At 41.0% G+C, this 25560-nt stretch overlaps 1 protein-coding gene across 1 annotated transcript in view; it reads right to left on the reverse strand.

Moving 5' to 3' along the window:
- Positions 1-25560, reverse strand: part of DSCAM (DS cell adhesion molecule) — a 283047-nt gene that overhangs the window by 71575 nt on the left and 185912 nt on the right. Inside the window, exon 13 of the mRNA XM_045165314.1 lies at positions 24909-25042. Within this exon, the coding sequence (XP_045021249.1) occupies positions 24909-25042 (134 nt within the window). The remainder of the gene's footprint in view (positions 1-24908; positions 25043-25560) is intronic.

The following is a 25560-nucleotide window of genomic DNA, read 5'->3' on the forward strand; positions in this document are numbered from 1 at the left end:
TCCTAAAGGAACGCTTATCAACATGTTATCTGTTACGAGAAACAAAAGCCACCCTCATCCTTCTCTAAAAGCTGGGGTTTGCAATTTCTACACAGTCTGCATGTCTCAATGCTGCAGCTTTGACAACCACCAAGAGTTAAAAAGTGGAAGCAGTGACAGATTCTATTTTCCTGGGCTCCAAATCACTCAAATGGTGAATGCAGCCATGAAATTCAAAGACCCTTGCTCCTTGGAAGGACAGCTATGACAAACCTAGACAGCATATTAGAAAGCAAAGATATCTCTTTGCCAACAAAGGTCCATGTAGTCAAAGCTATGGTTTTTCCAGCAGGTGTGTACAGATGTGAGAGTTGGACCATAAAGAAGGCTGAACACCAAAGAATTAATGCTTTCAAACTGTGGTGCTGGAGAAGACTCTTTAGAGTCCCTTGGACAGCAAGGAGCTCAAGCTTGTCAATCCTAAAGGAAATCAACCCTGAATATTCATTGGAAGGACTGATGCTGAAGCTGGAACTCCAATACTTTGGCCACCTGATGTGAAGAGCTGACTTATTGGAAAGGACTCTGATGCTGGGAAGGATTGAAGGCAAAAGGAAATTGGGGCAACAGAAGATGAGAGGATTAGACAGCATCATCGACTCAAGGGACATGAGTCTTAGCAAAATCCAGGAGATGGTGAAGGACAGAGCAGCCTGGCATTCTGCAGTCCATGGGGTCGCAAAGAGTCAGACACGACTTAGCAGCTGAACAACAACAGGGGTAATTTAACCCTTTAAATATGGGTCATGACACATCTGTTTTCAGCTGGGATGGAATACCAAGAACAAGACGGATCACCCTACCTGAGACAACCAAAGAACACACAAAATATGTGAAACAGCAGTTTCAAAGGCATTGCACATCAGGTGATGAAGGACCGTGATTCCTTCCCTGAAATATGGGAAATAAATGAGGTGAAGCCTGCAGTTGCAGGGTTGTTACAGTTTTGTGAGAGTTTCCAGGCCATGGCATTGAGAAGGGAACCAAGGAGAAGACCAGCAGCTTCCCTGAGTTGAGGAGACAGAGCTGAGAGCCTGGGAGGGGGCTGGAGTACATAGGAAGGAGTACTATGAAGAAAACTTCATGGAGAATTTTGAGAGGGTCGCTCTTAGATCTTAGCTGAGCCAATATGTGCATGTGGGAAAGCTCTCTGAGGCCAAGGAAAGAACCACTCAAAAGGATTGGAGGTTCTAGTGCTCAGCTTTCACACAAGGCTAGAAAGAGTGCCTGTTCCCACCAGCAAGACAGGAAGCCCTCAGGATCGATGGGCCATTGGATATTGCGCATAGGGTCTTGATGGTGGGGGATAATTAGCCCTAGATCGAACAGTGTTCTTGTGTTGCCTACCTGCATGCATGCTAAGTCACTTCAGTCTTGTCCGACTCTGTGACCCCATGGACTGTAGCCCACCAGGCTCCTCTGCCCATGGGATTCTCCAGGCAAGAATACTGGAGTGGGTTGCCATGCCCTCCTCCAGGGGATCTTCCAATCCAGGGGTGGAATCCATGTCTCTTATGTCTCCTGCATTGGGAGGTGGGTTCTTTACCACTAGGTGCCACCTGGGAAGCTATTGCTTAACAATTATTAACCTCAAGATTCATAAAGATCAAACCATCACCAAATAACTGAACTGCATCCATGGACAAAAGTCAAAAAGGCCTATACTTTTTATAGGAATAAAAAAATCCAATAAGGTAAAAGACATAATATTTGACATCCAATAAAAGTTTTCTAGATATGAATAATGCAACTATGTAGCAACTAATGAACAGATAAAGAAACTGTATTGCACCATAAAATGGAGGATTATTCAGCAATAGAAAGAAATGAAGCACTGATACATGCTGCTGCTGCTAAGTCACTTCAGTCGTGTCCGACTCTGTGAGACCCCATAGACGGCAGCCCACCAGGCTCCCCCGTCCCTGGGATTCTCCAGGCAAGAACACTGGAGTGGGTTGCCATTTCCTCCTCCAATGCATGAAAGTGAAAAGTCAAAGTGAAGTTGCTCAGTCGTGTCCGACTCCTAGCGACCCCATGGACTGCAGCCTACCAGGCTCCTCCGTCCATGGGATTTTCCAGGCAAGAGTACTGGAGTGGGGTGCCATTGCCTTCTCCAACTTCCATAAATCATGAAAACACTGTACTAAGTTAAAGAAGCCAATCACAACGAACTATTTACCAGATCATTATGCTTAGATTATCATATTAGACTATGTCATATTAGATTAATATGATTATCATATGAGATTAATATGATTACCTTGTATGGAATGTTCAGAATAGGCAAATCCATAGTAGCAGAAAGTAGATTAATGGTTTCCCAGGGCGAGATAGAAGAGGGGAAGAATGGGGATAGATTAATATTGGGCGTGGGTTATTTGGGGGATGATGAATGTTCTAAAATTACATAGCAATAAGGGGCTGTACAACCCTCTAAATATTCTAAAAGTCACTGAATTGTATACTATAAAAGCATGGATTTCATGGTATGTGAACTATAACTAAAACAGAAAAACTTGTTAAAATGGATGGACCTAGAGAGGATCATACGAAGTCAGAAAGTGAAAGACAAATATGATATGATATCAGAATCACAGACATAGAGAACAGACTTGGGGTTACCAGGAGACAGAGGGTAGGGGAGGGTGGATTGGGAGTTTGGGATTAGCAGAGGCAAGCTGGTGTACACAGCATGGGAAAGCAACACGGCGCTAGTGTATAACACGGGGACTGTATCCAGCACCCTGTGATGATAATAGGGGGACTGTATTCAGCACCCTGTGATGATAACACAGGGAGTTGTATCCAACACCCTGTGATGATAACACAAGGACTGTATCCAACACCCTGTGATGATAACATGGGGACTGTATTCAATACCCTGTGATGAGTCGCAATGGAAAGACATGAAAAAAAATTCATGATTGAATCGATGCTGTGCAGCAGAAATTAACACATTATACTTTGATAAAATAAATTATAAAAAAACTTATAAAAATTCCAAAAATGCAAAGAAACAACAAAAAGCAAGACTCGTACAGACAATATAATTTAATCAATCAAAACTGACCTATAATTGACAAAGATTTTACAGACAAGGGCATTAAAACGGTTATAATTGTATCATAGTTGCATTTTAACTATAGATATTAAAAGCCTAAACATAGACATGAATGATATAAAAAGACCAAAATCAAACTTGAGATGAAATTCTAATATGTGACAAGAATTATATACTGGATTAGATTAATAGCAGATTAGATCTTGCAGGAAAAAAAGGGTTCGCAAACTTGAAGTTATATTACTAGATGAAGCACAGAGATAAAAGAGAATACAAAATTTAACACAGCATTAATGAGCTATGGAGCAACATCAAGCAGCTTAACATATATGTAGTTGGAACCACTAAAGGAGGCAGGACAGAAAAAAAGTGTTTGAAGAAATACTGGTTAAATTTTTTTGCAATTTGATGAAAACTATAAGCCCAGAAAGCCAAAAATCTAAATAAAATCCAGTTACAAAATATGAATAAAACCATGCCAAGGCACATCATAATCTAATTAAGAAGACAGTTTTAAAAGGAGCTAGAGAAAAACCATGTTAGATACGTTAAGAACAAAGACAAGGATGTCAGATCCCTTATACGTGGAATTTGGAGAGGAATGATACAAATAAAGTTTTGTCTCTGTTTCACCTATTAATATATCTTATTTATAAAACATAAACAGACTCACAGACTTAGAGAATGACTTTATGGTTGCTGGGGGCAAGGAGAATGGGGGGCTAGTTAGGGAATTTGGGATCCACATGTACACACTGCTATATTTAATACACACTGCTGTATTTAAAATGGACAGCCACCAAGGACCTGCTGCATAGCACAGGGAACTCTGCGTAATGTTATGTGGCAGTTTGGAAGGGGGGCAGTTGGAGGAGAATGGACACTGTACATGTGTGGCTGAGCTGCTCCGCTGCACGCCTGAAACTACCACAGCATTGTTAATCGGCTATGAAAGTGAAAGTGACGTCGCTCAGTCGTGTCTGCCTCTTTGCGACCCCATGGACTGTAGCCTACCACGCTCCTCCGTCCATGGGATTTTCCAGGCAAGAGTACTGGAGTGGGTTGCCATTTCCTTCTTCAGAGGATCTTCCCGACTCAGGGATTGAACCTGGGTCTTCCGAATTGTAGGCAGACACTTTACCTTCTGAGCTACCAGGGAAGTAATTGGCTATAGTCCCATATAAAATAAAAAGTTGAAAAAAGGAAGGATGTCAGTGAGTCTTGACAAAAACAATTTTAGTCTGAATATCTTCCCTTAAGTCATATATTGAAAACACACTCTTCCAGGACATGGAAGCAACCTAAAATCTATCAACAGAGGAATGGATAAAAAAAAATGTGGTACATATATATATCATAGAATACTACTCGGCCATAAAAAGGCAGAAAATAATGCCATTTACAGCAATATGGATGGACCCAATGACTGTCATGTTGAGTGAAGTAAGTCAGATACAGGAAGACAAGTATCGTATGATATTGCTCATATGTAGAATCTTATAAAAGAGTAAAAATGAATTTATTTACAAAACAGAAGTACAGTCACAAATGTAGAAAACAAACTTATGATTACAGGGGGAAATAAATTGAGAGATTGGGACTGACATATACACACTATTATATATAAAATAGATAACTAATAAGAACCTGCTGCAGAGCACAGGGAATCCTACTTAATACTCTGCACTGGACTATCTGGGGAAAATCTAAAGAATAAATGGATATATGTGTTGATCTATGTATAACTGATTCACTTTTCTGATTCATACACTGGAAACTAGCACAGCATTATACACCAAATATACTCCAATAAATTTTTTTAAAAAGATAAATAAGTACTAGGGATGTAATATACAACATAAGTAAAATTAACACTGCTGTATGTTATATTATGAAAATTAAGAGAATAAATCCTAAGAATTCTCATCACAAGGCAAATTTTTTTCTATTTCTTTATTAATTTTATCTATATGAGATGATAGAGGTTCACTAACCTTACTGTAGTAATCATTTCATGACATGTGTAAGTCAAATCAGTATGCTGCACACCTTAAACTTACACAGTGTGGCATGTCAATGATATTTCAAGAAAATTGGAAGAAAAAAATGAAAAAGATGAGAATGTAGTGTGGGAATCGTAAAACATATAAAAGTGAAATGTATGAGAACAACTGCTCAAATGTTAGGCAGGGAGAAAGATGGAAGCATACTATCGTAAGGTTTCAAACTATCAGTGAAGTGCTTAATATATGACTTTCAATATATGACTTAAGGGAAGATATTCAGACTAAAATTGTTTTTGACAAGACTTGCTGACATCCTTCCTTTTTTCAACTTTTTATTTTATATTGGACTATAGCCAATTACTTCCCTGGTAGCTCAGACGGTAAAGTGTCTGCCTACAATTCGTAAGACTCGGATTCAATCCCTGGGTTGGGAAAGTAGAATGTAGAAAGTTAAAGGAAAGTGAAAGTCTCTCCATCATGTCCAACTCTTTGCTATCCCACGGACTATACAGTCCATGGAATTCTCCAGGCCAGAATACTGGAAAGTTCTGGTGGCTCACCAGGTAAAGTTAAAGGAGTGTGTATTAATTCCAAAGAAGCCATTAAAGTTACAAAATAAGAGTACCGTGAAAGCAATGAGCCAACAAAAAATAAAATGGAATTATAAAAAATATTCAGTTGATCCAAAGAAGGCCAAAAAAGAATAAAAGGCAAACAAATAGGAAAAGAAAAATGTAGCAAGATTGTAGGTTTAAATCTGTGTCCATATAACTATACTTATATTAAGTGTTAATGCTCTAAAATCCTAATTAAAGGGAAAGATTTTGAGACTGGATATGAAAGCAATATCTAACTACATGCCGCAAAGAAGAAATGTTTTTCAAACATAAAAATATAATTAGGTTAAAAATAAAAGGCCAGAAAAGCTATCCCAGGCTGTATTTTTTTTTTTTTTCCACTGTTTAGTTGCTAAGTCATGTCTGACTTTTTGCGACCCCATGGACTGTAGCCCACAGGGCTCCTCTGTCCGTGAGATTACCCAGGCAAGAAAGCTGGAGTAGGTTGCCATTTCCTTCTCCATCTCAGGCTAACATCAATCAAAACAAAGTTGGAGTGGTTTTCTTAACGTCAAATGAAGTAGATTTATGAGCAGAGAATATTACCAGTGAGAAAGAAAGTAATTTTATAGTGATAAAGGGATTGATTCATCAAAAGAACATAGAAATCTTAAACCTCTATGAATTTAATTACAAAGCAGCAGTCCAGACATAGACTAATGCAGAACTTAGCACTGGGGAATGAGGCGCTGCTGTAACGAACACCTAAACATGTGGAGCTGGCTTTGAGCTGGGTAGAGTCTGAAAGAGCTTTGAGGGTGATGCTAGAACAAGTTGAGATTGCCATGAAGCAAGTGGTAAGGGTGATTCTGATGAAAGTTCAGAAAGAAAAGAGGAGACCTGGGGGGAAAGCCTCAGTCTTCTCAGAGAATACATAAATAATCATGAATAGGAAGCTGGTAGAAATGGGGCTGTTAAAGGCCATTTCAGTGGATGGATATCAGGAACATGCTGGATGATGCAGAAAAGGCAATCCTTGTTACAAAGTAGCAAAGAAGCTGGCTGAACTGGGGTCTGCAAGTGATGAAACTGGATGTCTAACCAAAGATATTTCTAAATGAAGAATTGGTTCCTACTGACAGTGGTAGGAAAACTGAGAAAACAGACATAAATTGAAGAAGGAATTGTGAAGCAAAAAGGAACCAGGACTTAACAATTTGGAAAATTCTTAGCCTAACCATATTGCAAGGAAACTGAGGTACAGAAGCGACTCACTGAGGTCACAGTGCCAGACAAGGGTGAGCAGAGGCTCAAGTTCAGTACTTCTTATCCAAGGGCAGTGCTGTTTTTGCCACTCCATGCTGCCAATTACAAGCAAGCCAACACATGAAGGGTTTACTCTTACCCTTGTGAACTGTTAAGTAAACCTTATGTAGGTCAGGAGGCTGCATAGGCTGCAATCCTAGCTCTGCAGTCAAACAGGGGACACGGATGTTTGCTATTTTTGTTTTGTTGTTTAGTCGCTAAATTGTGTCTGACACTTTTGTGATCCCATGGACTGTAGCCCACCAGGCTCCTCTGTCCATGGGATTCTCCAGGCAAGAATACTGGAGTGGGTTGTCATTTACTTCTCCAGGGGGTCTTCCCAACCCAGGGATCCAACCCAAGTCTCCTGCATTGCAGGCAGAACCTTTACTACTGAGCCAACAGTATGCCTCCTAATTGTCATAAAAGCCGTGCTCCCTCAATAAAAAGTAGCGTCAGAGAATTTCCCATTGTCAACTATTTGACGTACACATACCTCGTGTCAGAGGAGTAAAGGAGACCATAGGTCCCTTGCACAGAGTGCTCAGAGGTGCCTGACGCTAGGGTGCATGTGCGCATCTGTGCTCCACTTGTCCCTTTATCCGCCACCCCCCCACCCCGCCCCCCCCGCCACACATACCAGCCTGATTCCTCTTTAGAAAATCATGGGAAAAAATGAATCCCTCTAGAAGTTCGGAGGGAATTTGGCTTGTTTCCTGGAAAACCGAAGAGACGATCCCCAAACTGTGTGTATGCTTGTGTTCTGCAATGTTTGAAGGCTATGCTGTTGCCAAATTAATTATACGAAGCTTATGATGTGCAAATTATAACAATTGTTTCTATTGAACACTCAGCATCAACAGAGCATTAGAATATATTTACAAAATCTTCTGTGAAGAGTACATAGTTTTCAGTTAAAACTCAATCACTCCCCTGTCTATAACATACAATTGGTCTTTATTCATTGAATTTTTACCTGAAACATGAGCTATAGCTAAACATGAGGATAAATTCAATGATAAAAATATGACTTCTTATGTAACCATATTTGTTGCACCAGTTACATAGATGATTAACTAAAAGTTGAAACAAAGAAGGTTTATGCATAAAACTTCCCCCAGTTGGAATGATTTTTCTCTATACATTAGGATGGAAAACAAGAATCAAGCTACTTTGGGGTTCCTGCTGGTTATTTGGGAAAATTGGTTACATAGATGCTGCCACTATGCTGCCCTGATGACTTCCATAATTGAGCACAATTTTTTTGGTCTCAGTAGAAGGGCAAGCAGAAAATTGACTGAACAATTTAAGCAATTGAAGAGGCAATTCATTTTCTTTGTACACACACACACACACACACACACATATATGTAACTGGATAGTAAATGTAACTTTTCTTGTTTTCATGAAGTTTTAGCAATATCCTTAAGAGGTGAGAATAGTTCCAAAGACACCAGTACTTTCTTGCCTTACAGAAAAGTGAGACTACCTACCCAGGGGTTTCTGATACTAATGTTTTGATGGTCATTTACCTCTGAGTCCCATAAGAGGCTGAGTCAAGAATAGGATATTTTTGCTGAGGGATGTCTGTGTGCATTCCACCTATGGATTGTAGAGGCCTGTGAGCTCACCTTAGAGACTGGTGAGTCACACCTGAGAAGATTAAATGCTAACTCAGCTCACAGAGGAGAGAAGGCTGTGCTGGAACTAGCTGTCATTTGCAGGTTGTTGGTTTAAGGATGCTCACATATGGTCCCATAGAGGGAAGCAAGGCGGACATCTCCAGAGAGATGCTTATAGGTGTGAGATGTCTCCAATAAAGAGGTATACTGAAAACTATATGATGTTTGTCTTAAACTGCCTTATTTATCCATTGTTGTTGTTTTTTAGTCTCTCAGTCAGGTCTGACTCTTTGCAATTCCATGGACTGTAGCCCGTCAGGCTCTTCTGTCCATGGGGATTTCTAGGCAAGAGTACTGGAGTGGATTGCATTTTCCTTCTCCAGGGGATCTTCCCAACCCAGGGATTAAAACTGCATCTCCTGCAAGTCTGCCACATTGCAGGCAGATTCTTTACTGCTGAGCCACTGGGTAAACTCTTTACTTATCCATCTTGTTCTTGCTAGTCTTTCAATCATATCCAACTCTTTATGACCCCATGGACTATAGCCCACCAGGCTCCTCTGTACATGGATTCTTTAGGCAAAAATACTGGAGTGGGTTGCCATTTCCTTCTCCAGGGTTACTTGTCCATGAAAGTGAAAGTTGCTCAGTTGTGTCCAACTCTTTGCGACCCCATTAACTGTAGTCCATGGAATTCTCCAGACCAGAGTATTGGAGTCGTGTCCTTTCCCTTATCCAGAGGATCTTCCCAACCCAGATCTCCTGCATTTCAGGAGGATTCTTTACCAGCTGAACCACAAGGGAAGCCCAAGAATACTGGAGTGGGTAGCCTATCCCTTCTCCAGTGGATCTTCCTGACTAGATGGTGCATAATTCAACCATTGCTAACATGTTCAAGAGTTGGCAACAGGTAAGAGAAAAAGAGCTCTATGGGAAAAAGATTAATTAGAAGCTCATTCATGGTAGTGAAGCTAATCTATTTGTTTAAATCCTTTCCCTTAATGCTCAGCCAAAAATGATTGTTCTGAGAAAAAGGGAAGATGACTATTACTTATGAAATGTTTTCCTTAACATTCTACATAATGTATAATAATATTGATTCTATTAACATTTCCTTAATTTTGTTTTTACTGGATGCCAGATTTTCCAACATGAGGATTAAATCATGTTTAAGCTGACTTGCTTTATTTCCACATTGTCTATGGCTGTGTTTGTGTTACACTGGCAAAAGTGAATAGCTGGGAAGAAACTATATGGCCTGAAAACCCCAAAATATTTATTGTGTGGCCCTTCACACAAAAACATTTACCAACCTTTAATCTAGGATAGGGCTTCCCTGGTGGGCACAGTTGGTAAAGAATCTGCCTGCAACATAGAAGACTACCTGCAGCACAGGAGACCCGGCTTCAATCCCTGGCTCAGCAAGATCCTCTGGAGAAGGAAATGTGCAACCCACTCCAGTATTCTTGCCTGGAAAACCCCACAGACAGAGAAGCCTGGCCTGCTACGGTCCACAGGGTTGCAAAGAGTTGGACACAACTGAAGTGAATTAGCACAGCATTGCACAGTTGGCCCTAAAAGACTAATTTTAATCTAGGTTAATGAACTGTTTGCTACCAAAGAAAAATTTGAGACTTCCAACAATAACCATTAACTGACTCAGGACACCTACTTTCTCTATTGGAATACCTAAACGTTGGAATCTGAATGATCCTTTTTTCCTTCTCTGTTGCCATAAAGATTTGTTGCCCACCCAAAAAAAAAAAAATAAGCTGACTTGCTAATTTCTACCTTCATTCTGTTATATGATGCTACCTCCTAAATGCTAGGAATGTTCAGTGAGAAGGATTGATTTCATTTCCATATTTTTCCTGATACTTCAACCAGGCTCATCTTTCACAAATTTTGAAGCATTAAATGAACACAGAGGGACAGAATAGAAAAATAGAATAGAAAAGACCATAGTAGAGCTTCACTCTGCTGTGGGCAACAAGACAGGAAATTGTACCATAAAGAAACACAGACTCCCAGTGTAGTTTCTTAGGGACGAATGAATCCAATCTGGCAAAAGGAGAAATTGTGGGGAGGGTAGAAAGACACTTTTCTCTATATTTAAATATCTAACTATTTAATTTTCTTTCTGGTAAATCTTTAACTCTCTAATGTCATCATTTTCAGTTAGGACAGAGATATTAGCCATTCTAGAAGATGTGAATATCCCCCAAAATAAAACATGAATTAATCCTGAGTGGATGACTGTAATTGGGTTAAACATTTGTTTTCAGGGAAGAGTAGTGTTACGTTATGACCTGTAGATATACAAAACCAATCAACATTCGGAAAGCTCTGATGCCAGGTATATGACTCGTATAGGTTTGGCTCTTCATAGGAAGTTTTGTCCCACAGCTCATTTTTGTTTTTAACCTTTTTATTTTGTATTGGGATATATGCTAAGTCGCTTCAGTCGTGTCTGACTCTGTGCGACCCCATAGACAGCAGCCCACCAGGCTCCTCTGTCCCTGGGATTCTCCAGGCAAGAGTACTGGAGTGGGGTGCCATTGCCTTCTCCATAACCTATTAACAGTGTTGTGATAGTTTTAGGTGAGCAGCAAAGGGACTCAGTCAAATGTATACATGTATCCATTCTCCCCAAACTCCCTCCCATCCAGGCTGTCATATTACACTGAGAAGAGATCCATGTGCTAGACAGCAGGTTCTTGTTGGTTATACACTGTAAATATAGCAGCCCGCAACTCATTTTTAACCGTGGTCTATGCCAGCATGATGGAGCAGACAGAGCATCTGTAGATTGGGCTGGCCAATTATTCCAAGCCTATCATAAATTGCTATTAGCTATTGAGAAAAAAAAAATCTGTTTTCTCATCTAAAAACTATTTAAACATGCTGATTATATCAGAAACCATTTAACCTGATGTTATTAGGTAATCACTCTCCACTCAAATCCTTGAAGTGACAGTGAAGTTATTCATTTCTTAGTCCATGAGAGATGGTTAAATAAGAAGAGCAGCGTTCTTCTCTTTAGCTGGTGTCATGTAGCAAGGGCAATCTATAGCTTTCTTGAGGGAAGACTTTGGTATTATTTTGGGACCCACACTTAAATTATAACATATGCAAGTATTTTATCTACTGAGCTGTTGCAGATATAGTGCTTATAAATGGATGTTCATGGGTTTTTGCTGTGGGAAGTGGGCTGTTATGCCAACACTACTACATTGCAAGTATGGAGGCTGTTGTTGGTGCTGTTTAGTCGCTAAGTAATATCCAACTCTTTTGCGATCCCAGGGACTGTAGCCCACCAGGCTCCTCTGTCCATGGGATTTCTCTGGCAAGAATACTGGCATGGGTTGCCATTTCCTTCTCTAGGGGATCTGCCCAACCCAGGAACTGAACCCGTGTCTCCTGCATTGTAGGTGGACTCTTTACCTCTGAGCCACCAGGAAGACCATATAGAGGCTGATATGCATGGAAATCTGTGATGAGGCTTGACAATAGGTATAGGACACCTGGGGTAGGTCATATAAGCTTGCTGGACTCCAGATCTCTTCTTTGGGCTGTGCAAATGCTCTTAATATTATGCCTAGTGATAATAAAAGCTCATAAATAGCTGTTGAGCTTGAATTCTTAGACATTTATGGAGTTTTATTCCTTTGTTAGATTATAAGGGGGGCTTTCTAGGTGGTTCTAGCAGTAAAGAACTCACCTGCCAAAATAGACATAAGAGATGCAGGTTCGATCCCTGGGTTGGGAAGATTCCCCGGGTTGGGAAGATCCCCTGGAGGAGGGCATGGCAACCCACTCCCGTATTCTTGCTTGGAGAATCCCACGGACAGAGAAGCCTGGCAGCTATAGTCCATAGGGCCACAAAGAGTTGGACACAACTGAAGCAACTTAGCACACACCCACACAAGATAAGTTTGCTCTTCAAGGGACAAGATATAATCATGGTTTGGCAAATTGGAGGGTTAATTAAAATAAGGGATCTGACACACTCCTACTAAAACCTAGAAGTAAAATCATTTGAATTCCCTTCCAAAAATCATCCCTGTCATAGTCAAGGGCATGGGTTCATATTTATAAAATGCCCAGGAAAATAAATGTGAACTTCATGCATTTGATTTAAAAATATATTTATAGCAAGTTTTTAGCAAGGCTTCTGACATATTTGCATCTCTAAAATTGTACCCAGGGTGGAAAATGCAGCGACAATGTACCCAGAGTGAAAAATACAGCTAATTTACTTTTTGACACCCAAGTCAGACAGCTCACATTTCCAGTGTTCAGCCTTCCTGTGTTATGGTTTTAGGTCTGGTGGGTAGAGTCATGCATTTCTGAGGAATCTAACAGTATCCTCCTCAAAAGAATGGGAAACTTGGGAGGTTGGTCTTATCCTGGTGCTTCAATATCACCCCATGAAAAGCCTAGGAACAGTGTCTTCCAGACCTATTTTCACTCCCAAATTATTCTTGTCTTGGGATGTGCTAAGTCACTTACTCATGTTCAATTCTTTGCATCCCCATGAGTTGTAGCCTTCCAGGCTCCTCTGTCCATGGGATTTCACAGGCAAGAAAACTGGAATAAGTTGCTACTTCCTTCTCCATGTGAAAGTAAAAGTGAAAGTCGCTCAGTCATGTTCAACTCTTTGCGACCCCATGGACTGTATAGTCCAAGGAATTCTCCACGCCAGAATACTGGAGTGGGTAGCCTTTCCCTTCTCCAGTGGATCTTCTCAACCCAGGGATCTAACCCAGGTCTTCTGCATTGCAGGCGGATTCTTTACCAGCTGAGCCACATGCTATTGTATTAATTTTCCTTTTGTGTCTAAGAAACTATTTAACTAGAAAATAAAATTAGCCATAATGAGCTACTTTAAATGCTCTTTAGTAATTTCTATAAAACTGGATGTTTACCCAATAATGGCTGAATCCATTTCCAAATCTCTTACACTATTTAGCTCAATGGATGAATTTGTAAAGCCTCATAAAGCCTTTTTAATCTCTTCAATCAGGTGTCATATTTGCTCTTTGTTTGGTGGTGGTGGCTTAGTCACTCAGTAGTGCCTGGCTCTTTGTGAGCCCATGACTGTAGCCCACCAGGATCCTCTGTCCATAGGATTCTCCAGACAAGTATACTAGAGTGTATCTCCATTTCCTTCTCCAGGGCATCTTCCTGACACGGGGATCAAACTCATGTCTCCTGCATTGCAGGTAGATTCTTCACTGGTTAACCACCAGGGAAGCCATACATGCATCCATTATGGTCCTAATTTTTATTACCCTTTGGATTAGTCTCCATGTAATTTTTTTTCTCCTTTCTTTTCTATGGTTTATTTCTAGTTTCATGTAGGTGTGGTCAGAAAAGATGCTTGAAATAATTTCTAGACTCTTAAATTTATTGAGGCTTGCTCTGTGCCCTAGCATGTGGCCAATCCTAGAGTACTCTTCGGATTATAGTTTTGCATGTTCTTATTGTCAGTCTGCCATGGATGCTTCAGGCACTCTGAGAAGGGCCTTGTCTTTCCTATCCCTCCACTTATCTCCCAGGGATCCTAGGTCAGAGTACTGCAGTTGGGGGACTTGTAAGCACTCACTGGAATCGACTGAAGAAGTTTCTGTTGTCTTAGGCACTTTAATAATGACCTAGAATTTATTTGGATACAACAGAAAAAAATGTGTAGAGAATGACTATAGAGTTGCAGATTGTTCAGATCAAATTATTCAGCAATTCTGATGGATATAAAAAGAATTCCACTTTAAAAATTTTCAATTAACTTTTTAATGAAACACTAATTCCATCAAAGAAATATGGTGCTTTAAAAAGCTTTAACATCTAATTATTACCCTCCTATTTAAAAAAATTGAATGCTCTGATTTTGTAGATAGAATGTACACAGAAGTGATTAAAAAAAAATACCTCCCTCAAAGTAGAATAAACAAAACGATCGCTCTTTTAATTATAGGGCAATGACTCTTTCAGAGCATATAAATCTTTCTGTTTAGTGGCAGAGAAATACCCTGGATTACATAAAGAGTAAATAGTTAGTTGGATCAATTTAAGATCTGCCTCTTTTTAAAATTTCTATGTATAATACATTTTGATCTGATTTCCATTTTATTTCACTATTTTCATCTCTAGAAGAAGATAATATTTCACAAAGATCTTCCTAAAGAAACAGACTAAGATGATCAGTTCTCATTGAAATAATAGCACATTAAAGCTACTTGTTCTATATCAGTCAGTTTTGGTTGTTTCCTATGTACTTTACCATGATCGCTTGATTGGCTATTATGTAAATGGTTATGGACTACTTTTAAAAAAGACTTCCAAGCATAAACCATTTTAATTTGGGGCCTCCCATATATAAACATTATTGTTACAATATTTTGGAAGTGAATTACAGTTGATACCCAGAAAAGGCAATAAAGAAAGTAGTCTCTCCATGCTATTGTTTAAAATCCGGGCATCCTCTCAATAACCAGACAGACATTACAGGATTCTTGTATTCCTCACTCTCTTTTTAACAAATCACCTCCATTTACTATAATTTTGGCTCATCCCTTTCCCATTGTCATACTATCTGCCATAAAAATTATCTCTCTGTAAAAGTGCTTTATTAACTTGATTGCTATCACCTATTCAACCAATTTTACACAAAAGAACTGGTTTAGGATTATATAACTTTTCACACATGAAACAGAAATTGTGAGAAGGGCTCTTCTCCGTGATACACATAATAGAGGTATAAAATACAGTTTTGGGAAAGGATAGCCATTCTTAATTGAAGAAGATTTAAAACCATTTATTTCCTTAAATAGCAACCCATGTCTGTATCAGGCCAAGTTAGAAAGATGATCTGTTTTCAAAGCTGGAATCTTTCAAAAGCTCCAAAAGCTAGTTGATCAAAAAGGCATTTTCATCTATGGCTACTCAGGTAGAGATAAGAAGCAATGAGGAAGCTTACACCACTGTCTAGTCTGAATGAATTGTAGCTCAAAGCCAGTATGTGTATTGGCAATTTATCTGCAAAATTGGGCAGGCAATCTTGTGAGACTGGGCTTGAAAAGCGAATTTCAGGGCTTGTTTCTGTACAGAGATTCCATTTGAATACATGCTTCTATTTTCCTTTGTTCAATAAAGTACAAAATCAGGTTCAGGATATTAAAGGTCAAGCTTTTGCCCAATCTTAACATATGTGTTGGGCTTCCCTCACAGCTCAGTTGGTAAAGAATTTGCCTGCAACGCAGGAGACCCAGGTTCAATTCCTGGGTTGGGAAGATCTGCTGGAGAAGGGATAGGCTACCTACTATAGTATTCTTGAGCTTCCCTGGTAAAGAATCTGCCTACAATGTGGGAGACCTGGGAAGATCCTGCATTTTGATCAGTTAGAGAAACTGGACAACTTCACCTGATTGATGCCTAATATAACTGAAGGACAACTGATGGTGATTTATTTTTTAATTATATGGACTTAACAGAAATATTGAGCAGTTATTGGCTGGTTCATTGAGAATAGAAAGAACCAGATTATTGTTTATTTGTTTTAAAGAATCAGATTATAAAACATAACATGTTCTTCCCCTCACTCCTCAAAGACTTGGAGTTCAACAAATATATGTAAATTGCAGCATAAAAAGTTTAAAGAAGATTTAGAATATATTTCATCAGAACTGGCCATGAAATACTGAACTGGCATCCCACCAGGCTCTGTCCACAGGATTCTCCAGGCAAGAATTCTGGAGTGGGTTGCCATGCCCTTCTCCAGGGGATCTACCCAACCCAGGGATCAAACCTGCATCTTATGTCTTTTGCGCTGGCAGGTGGTTTCTTTACCACTAGCACCACCTGGGAAGCCCTGTGTTACATATGCAGTTAATCACGTGCCAGCAGGTCTTTGTCACACTTCTGTGTGGCAGGCATGGATTAGACTCTTTCTATGCTGAAGCTGAAACTCCAATCCTTTGGCCACCTGATGTGAAGAACTAACTTATTGGAAAAGACCCTGATGCTGTGAAAGATTGAAGGCAGGAGGAGAATGGAATGACAGAGGATAAGATGGTTGGATGGCATCATTGACTCAATGGAAAATGAGTTTGAGCAAGCTCCACGAGGCGTGCTGCAGTCCATGGGGTCAAAAAGAATCAGACATGACTGAGCAACTGAACTGAACTGATGCTCTTGTGATTAACCAAATTTTACTCTAGCAATCAGTACCATAAGTACAATCATATGCCCGGGGGAAAAAACTAGAAAAGTTTCCTTAAGACAGACCAATATCTAAGCATTTGAAAATCAGCTCTTTTTTATAAAATTTATAAAAATTTTATAAAAATTTTGGGGAAGTATATTCTTGAGCTTCCTTAGAAACACTTAGGTGTTTCATGTACTTAGCGTATACACACACACAAAGAACATGACTGTGTACTCTTTGGGTTGGGTGACTTCTGTGCATGCTAAGTCACTTCAGTCATGTCTGACTCTTTGTGATCCCGTGGACTATAGCCTGCCAGGCTCCTCCATCCATGGGATTCTCCTGGCAAGAATACTTATATGTGGGTTGCATTTCCTATTCCAGGGGTTCTTCCCAACCCAGGGATCGAACCCACATCTCCCATGTCTCCTGAATTGGCAGATGAGTTCTTTACCACCAGGGCCACCAGGAAGTCCAAGTGACTTCTGGTATCTCCATAATTTTCAGCTTTGTTAATATATATATTTAAAAAAAAGATGTCCAGCAGCAGGTTATGTAGCTGAAACTATGGAAGAATGATTTCCATGTCAGTGATTCAAAAGTGCAGGCGTTCTGTCTAAATCCTTCTGGGATGGAAAGAATCCCAAAGTATTTAACACACTTTCTCTGCCTTATTAAGCAGAAACTTCATTATTCAATTTAACCTCTATTGGATGACTCATAGCCATCATCCAGAAGGTTTAATTCAACATAGCATTTGCTGAATACCCACTATTTCAGCATAATACTGGGATTTCCAGTATTATGACTAACAGTGGTCCCTGTAATGAAGAAACTGGCACAGTACTCTGGGAGCCCAGGTATGCCCATCTAACAATGATGTAGGAGATTATGTTTATGCCAAAGCTGAGCTAAAAATCAGTGCTGGGGATGCTGAAGAGAAATGGAGCCTACTTCTCTGGGGAAGGCAGTAAGCTGTCAGGATGGAGAATCTGGGTCCTGCTCCCTCGGGCTGCAGCCCCTGTCTTAACCTTGCTAAGCTGTGTCCTGGGCAGGCTGCACAGTCTGCATGTCAGTACCAGTACGAAGAAGAGAATAATAACATCCCCTCTTGCATAAGGTCATCATCGGAACAAACTGATGAAAAGCAGTATTTTAAAAAATGTGGGCCATAGAAGCAATTTAGCAGATCTAGCAACCATTTAAAAAATAAGAGAAAAAACCCCATAGAACAGAAAATACCAGAGAATATCATAGTGCATTGTGTGTAGTAAGTGAAGTGTTGTTTACAAGGCTTTGGTTTTTTGTGTGTGTGTGTGTGTACTGGAGTGTGATCATAAAATGTATTTCTGATTGTGAGTCATGAGGAAACAAGTTTGAAAATTACAGGCAGAGAGCATTTGACACAATGAGTTTTCCAGGTGGCTTAGGGGTAAAGAATCTGCTTGCCCATGCAGGAGACGTAAGAGATGTGGATTTGATCCCTGGGTTGGGACGATCCCTCTGGAGGAGATAATAGCAACCTACACCAGTATTTTTGCTTGGAGAATCCCATTGACAGAGGAGCCTGGTGGGCTATAGCCCAGGGATTCACAAAAGAGTAGGACATGACTGAGCAACTGAACACATATTTAGCACATAGTTCACGACCCAGATAATCACAATGGTGTGATCACTCACCTAGAGCCAGACATCCTGGAGTGTGAAGTCAAGTGGGCCTTAGGAAGCATCACTACGAACAAAGCTAGTGGAAGTGATGGAATTCCAGTTAGCTATTTCAAATCCTGAAAGATGATGCTGTGAAAGTGCTGCACTCAATATGCCAGCAAATTTGGAAAACTCAGCAGTGGCCACAGGACTGGAAAACGTCAGTTTTCATTCCAATCCCAAAGAAAGGCAATGCCAAAGAATGCTCAAACTACCGCAAAATTGCACTCATCTCACACCCTAGTAAAGTAAGGCTCAAAATTCTCCAAGCCAGGCTTTAGCAATATGTGAACCATGAACTTCCAGATGTTCAAGCTGGTTTTAGAAAAGGCAGAGGAACCAGAGATCATTGCCAACATCTGCTGGATCATGGAAAAAGCAAGAGAGTTCCAGAAAAACATCCATTTCTGCTTTATTGACTATGCCAAAGCCTTTGACTGTGTGGATCACAATAAACTGTGGAAAATTCTGAAAGAGATGGGAATACCAGACCATCTGACTTGCCTCTTGAGAAACCTGTATGCAGGTCACGAAGCAACAGTTAGAACTGGACACGGAACAACAGACTGGTTCCAAATTGGGAAAGGAGTATGTCAAGGCTGTATATTGTCACCCTGCTTATTTAACTTATATGCAGAGTACATCATGAGAAATGCTGGGCTGGAGGAAGCACAAGCTGGAATCAAGATTGCTGGGAGAAATATCAGTAACCTCAGATATGCAGATGACACCAGCCTTATGGCAGAAAGTGAAGAAGAACTAAAGAGCCTCTTGATGCAAGTGAAAGAGGAGAGTGGGAAAAGTTGGCTTAAAGCTTAACATTCAGAAAACTAAGATCATGGCATCCAGTCCCATCACTTCATGGCAAATAGATGAGGAAACAGTGGAAACAGTGGCTGACTTTATTTTTCTGGGCTCCAAAATCACTGCAGATGGTGACTGCAGCCATGAAATTAAAAGATGCTTCCTCCTTGGCAGAAAAGTTATGACCAATCTAGACAGCATATTAAAAAGCAGAGACATTACTTTGCCAATAAAGGTCCATCTAGTCAAGGCTATGGTTTTTCCAGTGGTCATGTATGGATGTGAGTGTTGGACTATAAAAAAAGCTGAGCGCCAAAGAATTGATGCTTTTGAATTGTGGTGTTGGAGAAGACTCTTGAGAGTCCCTTGGCTGCAAGGAGATCCAACCAGTCCATCCTAAAAGAGATCAGTTCTGATTATTCATTGGAAGGACTGATGTTGAAGCTGAAACTCCACACACCTGCTACTTTGGTTTGAATGTTGTCTGGACTTGCTGGAAGTTACTTTCTTGCTTCCCAGAAGATTTGCTTAATTCTGAGGTGTGGGGTACACGGAGGAGATTCAGCTGCTGCAAGTCTCATTGGCTCATCCAGAAACATCTACTGAGCCTTATGACACACAGGAACTGGCTGGCAATATTATCCGAAACTGGAATAACTGAGGTGGATCACAGCTCATTGATACAACGTTTAGGCTTTCTGATTTTTATTCTTCATTAATGAGAAGTTTCCCCTGGAGGAGGAAATGGCAACCCACTTCAATATTCTTGCCTGAAAAATACCATGGACAGAGGAGCGAGGCAAGCTATAGCCCATGGGGATGCAAAGAGTCAGATGCAACTTAGCAACAAAAAGTTTGGGCTATCTTAATTTCACATTTCTACATCCATCAGCTTAGCACTGCAAAATAGACAATTTCTACATCCTCATGCTTCTGTAATATATAATCCTTCTCATAGTCTGCTTTTAAGTGGGGATGGTTATTAGAAAGGAAGCCCAGGTTAGCTCCTTTCTACCTGGGACCTTACAAGGCTAGCTCGCTTCTTCATATTTCCATCACTTCTCATAGAGCATGAATTGATCATCCAAACCATTATATACTAAAATAATAACCACGGTCCCAAAATGATATGGATGAATTCCTGAATCAAACGGACTTTGAGATTTTTCTCTGACTGGGGAGGTGGATGTCTTATGGCATCAACTAGCCCTCTACAATGAGATTAATGTTTACCAAGCACCACTTTTAGGCAATCAGTCTTGAGACAAATTTACAGTGTCTTGTCTGGCCACACACAGAGTTTCATATTCTGATGCCTTTTTACTAAGCTGACCTGAGAGAGCACCATGAAACAAATGCCTATAATCAGACGAGGCATTTCACATATTAGGGGAAAGAGACTGTGTCTTTTAACAAAGCCCTTCCAAAAGGAAGGGGGATGAATCGAGGACCTTCAGAGAAAATTTACATCTGTTAAGGAGGTTAGCCGAGGGACTCTTATAAAGAAGATTAAATTACAGAGTATGCTGTGTCCTAATTTATCCTCCCATGTTCTACATTTGACTATGAAGTCATTTCAAAGGAAAAAAAATCAGATACATGAGCAGGGAAACATACAGAACTAGGAGCGCCCTCTTGTGTTTCTTTGGCTACATAGGCAGAAACGCAAAAGCCTCAGAAAATTGACAGCATCCAGTTTTCTGACTTAACATTAAATTGCAGAAACTAAAGACCGGGAAAAAAATCCCCCCTTCTAGTAATTTATAGTTTCTTATTCACTCCATGGGAAAGCACAGACTAGTAGAGGGAATTTTTCAATTCTTCACCTCTGAAGAGACTTGCATTAGTTCTCTCTGATCTTTCCTTGTAATGGTATTATTTTAAAAATAGGTCTCATATGAGAAATCTCTGCAGCTCACACTCAATTTTGCTGTCAACCTAAAACTGCTCTAAAAAATAAAGTCTATTAAAAATAGACCTCGTGGTCTTAAATGATGTTTGAAATAGACGAGTAGCAGTGAGGCTCTAGAGATGGAAGAAAACTGATTCTGATTACTTTTCATTATTGAGGACAGCTCTGGGGTTCTGGGCTTTCCGAGAAGCTTAATAAGTGGCACTTCCCAGGAGACCATAGGCACCTCGGTGATAATTGTATTTCTAGATCAACAGTGTTTGTTTGTTTTTTTTTTAATATAGTCTATTCTTGCCTAGAGAATCTCATGGACAGAGGAGCCTGGTGGGCTACAGTCCATGGGGTCATAAAGAGTTGGACACGACTGAAATGACTTAGTGAAATTCACTCAGTCATGTCCAACTCTTTGTGACCCCCTGGACTATACAGTCCAAGGAATTCTCCAGGCCAGAATACTGGAGTGGGTAGCCTTTCCCTTCTCCAGGAAATCTTCCCAACCCAGGGATCAAACCCAGATCTCCCACATTGCAGGCAGATTCTTTACCACCTGAGCCACAGGTGAAGCCCAAAATGACTTAGCACGCATGCAAAGATAGCACAGGCTTCCTAGGTGGCACAAGTGGTAAAGAATTAGCCTACCAGTGCAAGAGATGCAAGAGGTGTGGGTTCAATCTCTGGGAAGTTTCCCTGGAGGAGGAAATGGTGACCCACCCCAGTATTCTTGCCTGGAGAATCCCATGGATAGAGGAGACTGGTGAGCTACAGTCCATGAGGTCGCAAAGAGTCAGATACGACTGAGCACACAGCAGAGCAAAAGACAGCACAGAGACACCGCTAGTGGTTGGAAGACATCAGTGGGGTGAGAAGTTCATTGTATTTCCCACCTTTTATGATTGGCTCGATCTCACTACTGTAATTTTTGGAAGGCTCTTGTTGAGAAGGTTCTGGGAGGTTGAATCCCTTTATTCTGTGCAGGGAGACTGGAAATCCCTGGGCAAATCATTTATATTCCATCTTACACACTTTTCCATCCTGAGATCAGGCTAGCAACTTCTCTTTTTATAGGATGAAATTTGTAGGCTGGGAGGATGAAGACTAACACGGCACCCGAGGTCCGCAGATGTGAGCTTGCTCAGCAAAGGCTCAGTCACTCAGAACTAATTCTAAACAAGCCAGGTGGGGGCTTTTAGTTTAGACGTGAAGAGCCAATTGGGAAGACAGACGAGAGTGAGCTGCTGGTTGTCCCTATACCCTTCTGGTTTCTCTCTAGTTTGTTGAAGTCAAACAGTAATTGTGAGTCCTATGGCAAATAGACAAATGAATTACTGAATAAAAATTAAAAAACCTCAAATTGAGAGAGTAGCTTTGACACATATATGCTACCTTGTGTAAATAGATAGCCAGTGGGAGGCTGCTGTACAACACGGGGAGCCCAGCTCAGTGCTTTGTGATAACTTAGAGGGGTGGGATAGAGGGAGGCTCAAGAGGGAGGGAATATATGTATACACATGGCCAATTCATGTTGTTGTACAGCAGAAACTAACACAACACTGTAAAGCAATTATCCTCCAATAAAAAAATAAAAAAGAAGCCCTTTGAATGCTAGTGAAATGTGGCCACACTTTCAGCAATAAGTTAGCATCTCTTTGGTGAATGTGATGCTATGTCAGGGCTGATGATCAGCGGGTCAGAACCTGCACAGGGACCTCAGTGCTTGGCCTCTGAGCAGAGGAACAGGGCCACCCACCGTGTCATCTATGAGGCTCTGTACCTCCAGACTTTGATGGCAGGATCTGACACAGGATTCAGCAGGTGAGAACTAATAGCATGTTTGAAACCAAATAAGGAAGTCACACAAGTTCTGAAACCCAACTGTGAGTGTATTACTTCTAAGTCTCCACTTCAACTCCAGAGGTGCTGCTGTTGATGTATAAACAGCGGAACATACAATTGATACCTTTCAGTGAGAGATGAGCCCCTGTGAGCCTCAGCCCCTTTCTCCCCCTGGCTCCCCACTGTTAATCATCATCACTTTTTAGGGGGCCACCAGGCCTCTGGACCCATTTAGACTCTAGACTTGGGAAAACATGCCATTTTAATTAAAAATTAATTACTAAATTAGTTCAGGAATGCTATTCAGTCTTTAAAAGGAAGGAAATTCTGACACATGTTACTGCGTGGATTCACCTCGAACACACTCAGTGAGATAAGCCAGGCAGAGAAAGAAACACTATCTGATTCTGCTGATATGTATGAGATTCCTAGACTTTCCTGGGTTGGGAAGATCCTCTTGAGAAGGAATGGCAACCCACTCCAGTATTCTTGCCTAGGAAACCCCATGGGCAGAGGAGCCTGCTGGGCTACAGTCCATGGGGTTGCAAAGAGTAGGACATGACTGAGCGACTAATACACACACAGACGTGGCGTGGTTGCCAGGGCCCAGGGGAGGAGGAGTGGGGAGCTGGGGCTTAACAGGGACAGAGTTTCAGTTTGGGAAGATGAAAAGAGTTCTGGAGATGGATGGTGGTGATGGTTGCCCAGCAATGTGAATGGACTTAATGCCACTGAACCAAACACTTAGAAAAGGTACATTTTATATTATAATATTTTGCCACAATAAAGCCAAACTTAATTTGCATATTCATTCCACAAGAACTTATTGAATGGCTATGCAGGTTAAGTTTTATGCCAGGAGCTGGGAGATAGAAGGATGGATTGGATATAGTGCCTACCTCAGGAAAGGCCATAAACATTTCTATGAAGACATCATCAGTTTGATAAACCATTTTTTTTGTTTTCTTTATCATGTCCTTCTTGGATATTCAATTTTTTTTTGTTTGTTTAAGAACCAGTTTAACTCTGTAAGTATTATTCAGTGATGATATTAATGAAAATAAATACTGCACTTTGAAATATTAAGTACTCTAACTTTTAATTCCTCCACAATGAATGAAGCTAACTATTGTCCTTGGGGGCTTCCCAGGTGGCCCTTGTGGTAAAGAACCCGCCTGTCAATGCAGGAGACTCAAGTGATAGAGGTTGGATCGCTGGGTTGGGAAGGAGAAGGGCATGACACTCACTCCAGCATGCTTGCCTGGAGAATTCCATGGACAGAGGAGTCTGGCGGGCTGCAGTCCATGGAGTCAGAGAGTTGGATGTGAATTAGCAACTGAGCGCGCATGTGCGCACACACACACACACACAAACACACTGTACTTGGGAGGGTCACAGAGTGTTGATAAAGTCCCTCATTTCTAGGACAACAGGGGTTTGTGTGCTGCTAAGTCTCAGTGGGGAATGGGCAGGGAAGGAAGGCAAGGTGGGAGGTGGGAAGCAGGCAGGGGAGGCATTTGAAGACAAGCGCAACAGCAAAATCAATAGGCGTTGTCCACTGACTATCAATTAAGCCTTCTGGGTTTTGATTTTGATAAAGCCAGCTGGCAGTTTTGTGGGAACTCACCCAATAAACAATAATTCCAAACAATTGTGTCCCTTAGAAGGATTCAGAAGTCTATTTTCAAATGAGGTGGTAATGAGAACCTTGCTTTGTATGTGGAGACAGCAGAGAGAAAAATAAAACCACTGGGAAGACCCAAGTAGGTGGAAACAAAAGGAGAATGACCCAGATGGGAGGCTGAGGCTTGTTTCTGGAAGATGCTTGAAAGGAACGGGGTGATTTACAAACTTACTGTGGGGTAGGGGTGGGAGCAGAAGACCGTGTACTTTCGGATGATGCCATTCAGCTTGAGGGGTGGCAGCCAAGACACGAAGACCATGGAGGCTGAGGCCGCTGCCGCCTTGACCCCGGCAGGGGGGCCTGGAACTGGAAAAGTAGGATATTTAGTCACAAAATGAGGGTACTTCCCCCTCCCCCAGTGCTGCACCCAACTCTGTCCCCCTACCCCACAGGACCCCACTGGCTTGGCCACGCTCTCTGCTCTGCTCTTCAGGAGTCGGTGTTGGGGTCTGAATTGTGTCCCCCAAAACCTGTGCAAACTACAAACTGGTACTTGCCAATCCACCTCTACAAGGATTAAATCACGGCCACTGCAACTTCTGACTTTTAACACCTCTGGAAAGGAGTTCAGTGTGGAAATCAGGAATGTGGCCCTCTGTGCTCTGGGAAGAACTGGCAGAACAAGTCTTCAGATAGAGCAGAAGATTTTACGAGCCCACTTCTTGCCTCTCCTCATATCTAGAAAAGCACTAAAATCTTTCATGGTGACATCTGCTCCTTATGATCAGCAGGAGTCTCTGCCAAAATGTATGCTTGATTGTGAGTAACCCCTTCACAAAAATCATATATGCACTGACCATCCCCCTACTTCTTTGGGGTGGTTT

The sequence above is a fragment of the Bubalus bubalis genome, chromosome 1, assembly GCF_019923935.1.
Source record: "Bubalus bubalis isolate 160015118507 breed Murrah chromosome 1, NDDB_SH_1, whole genome shotgun sequence".
In the NCBI taxonomy this organism is placed as follows: Eukaryota; Metazoa; Chordata; class Mammalia; order Artiodactyla; family Bovidae; genus Bubalus; species Bubalus bubalis.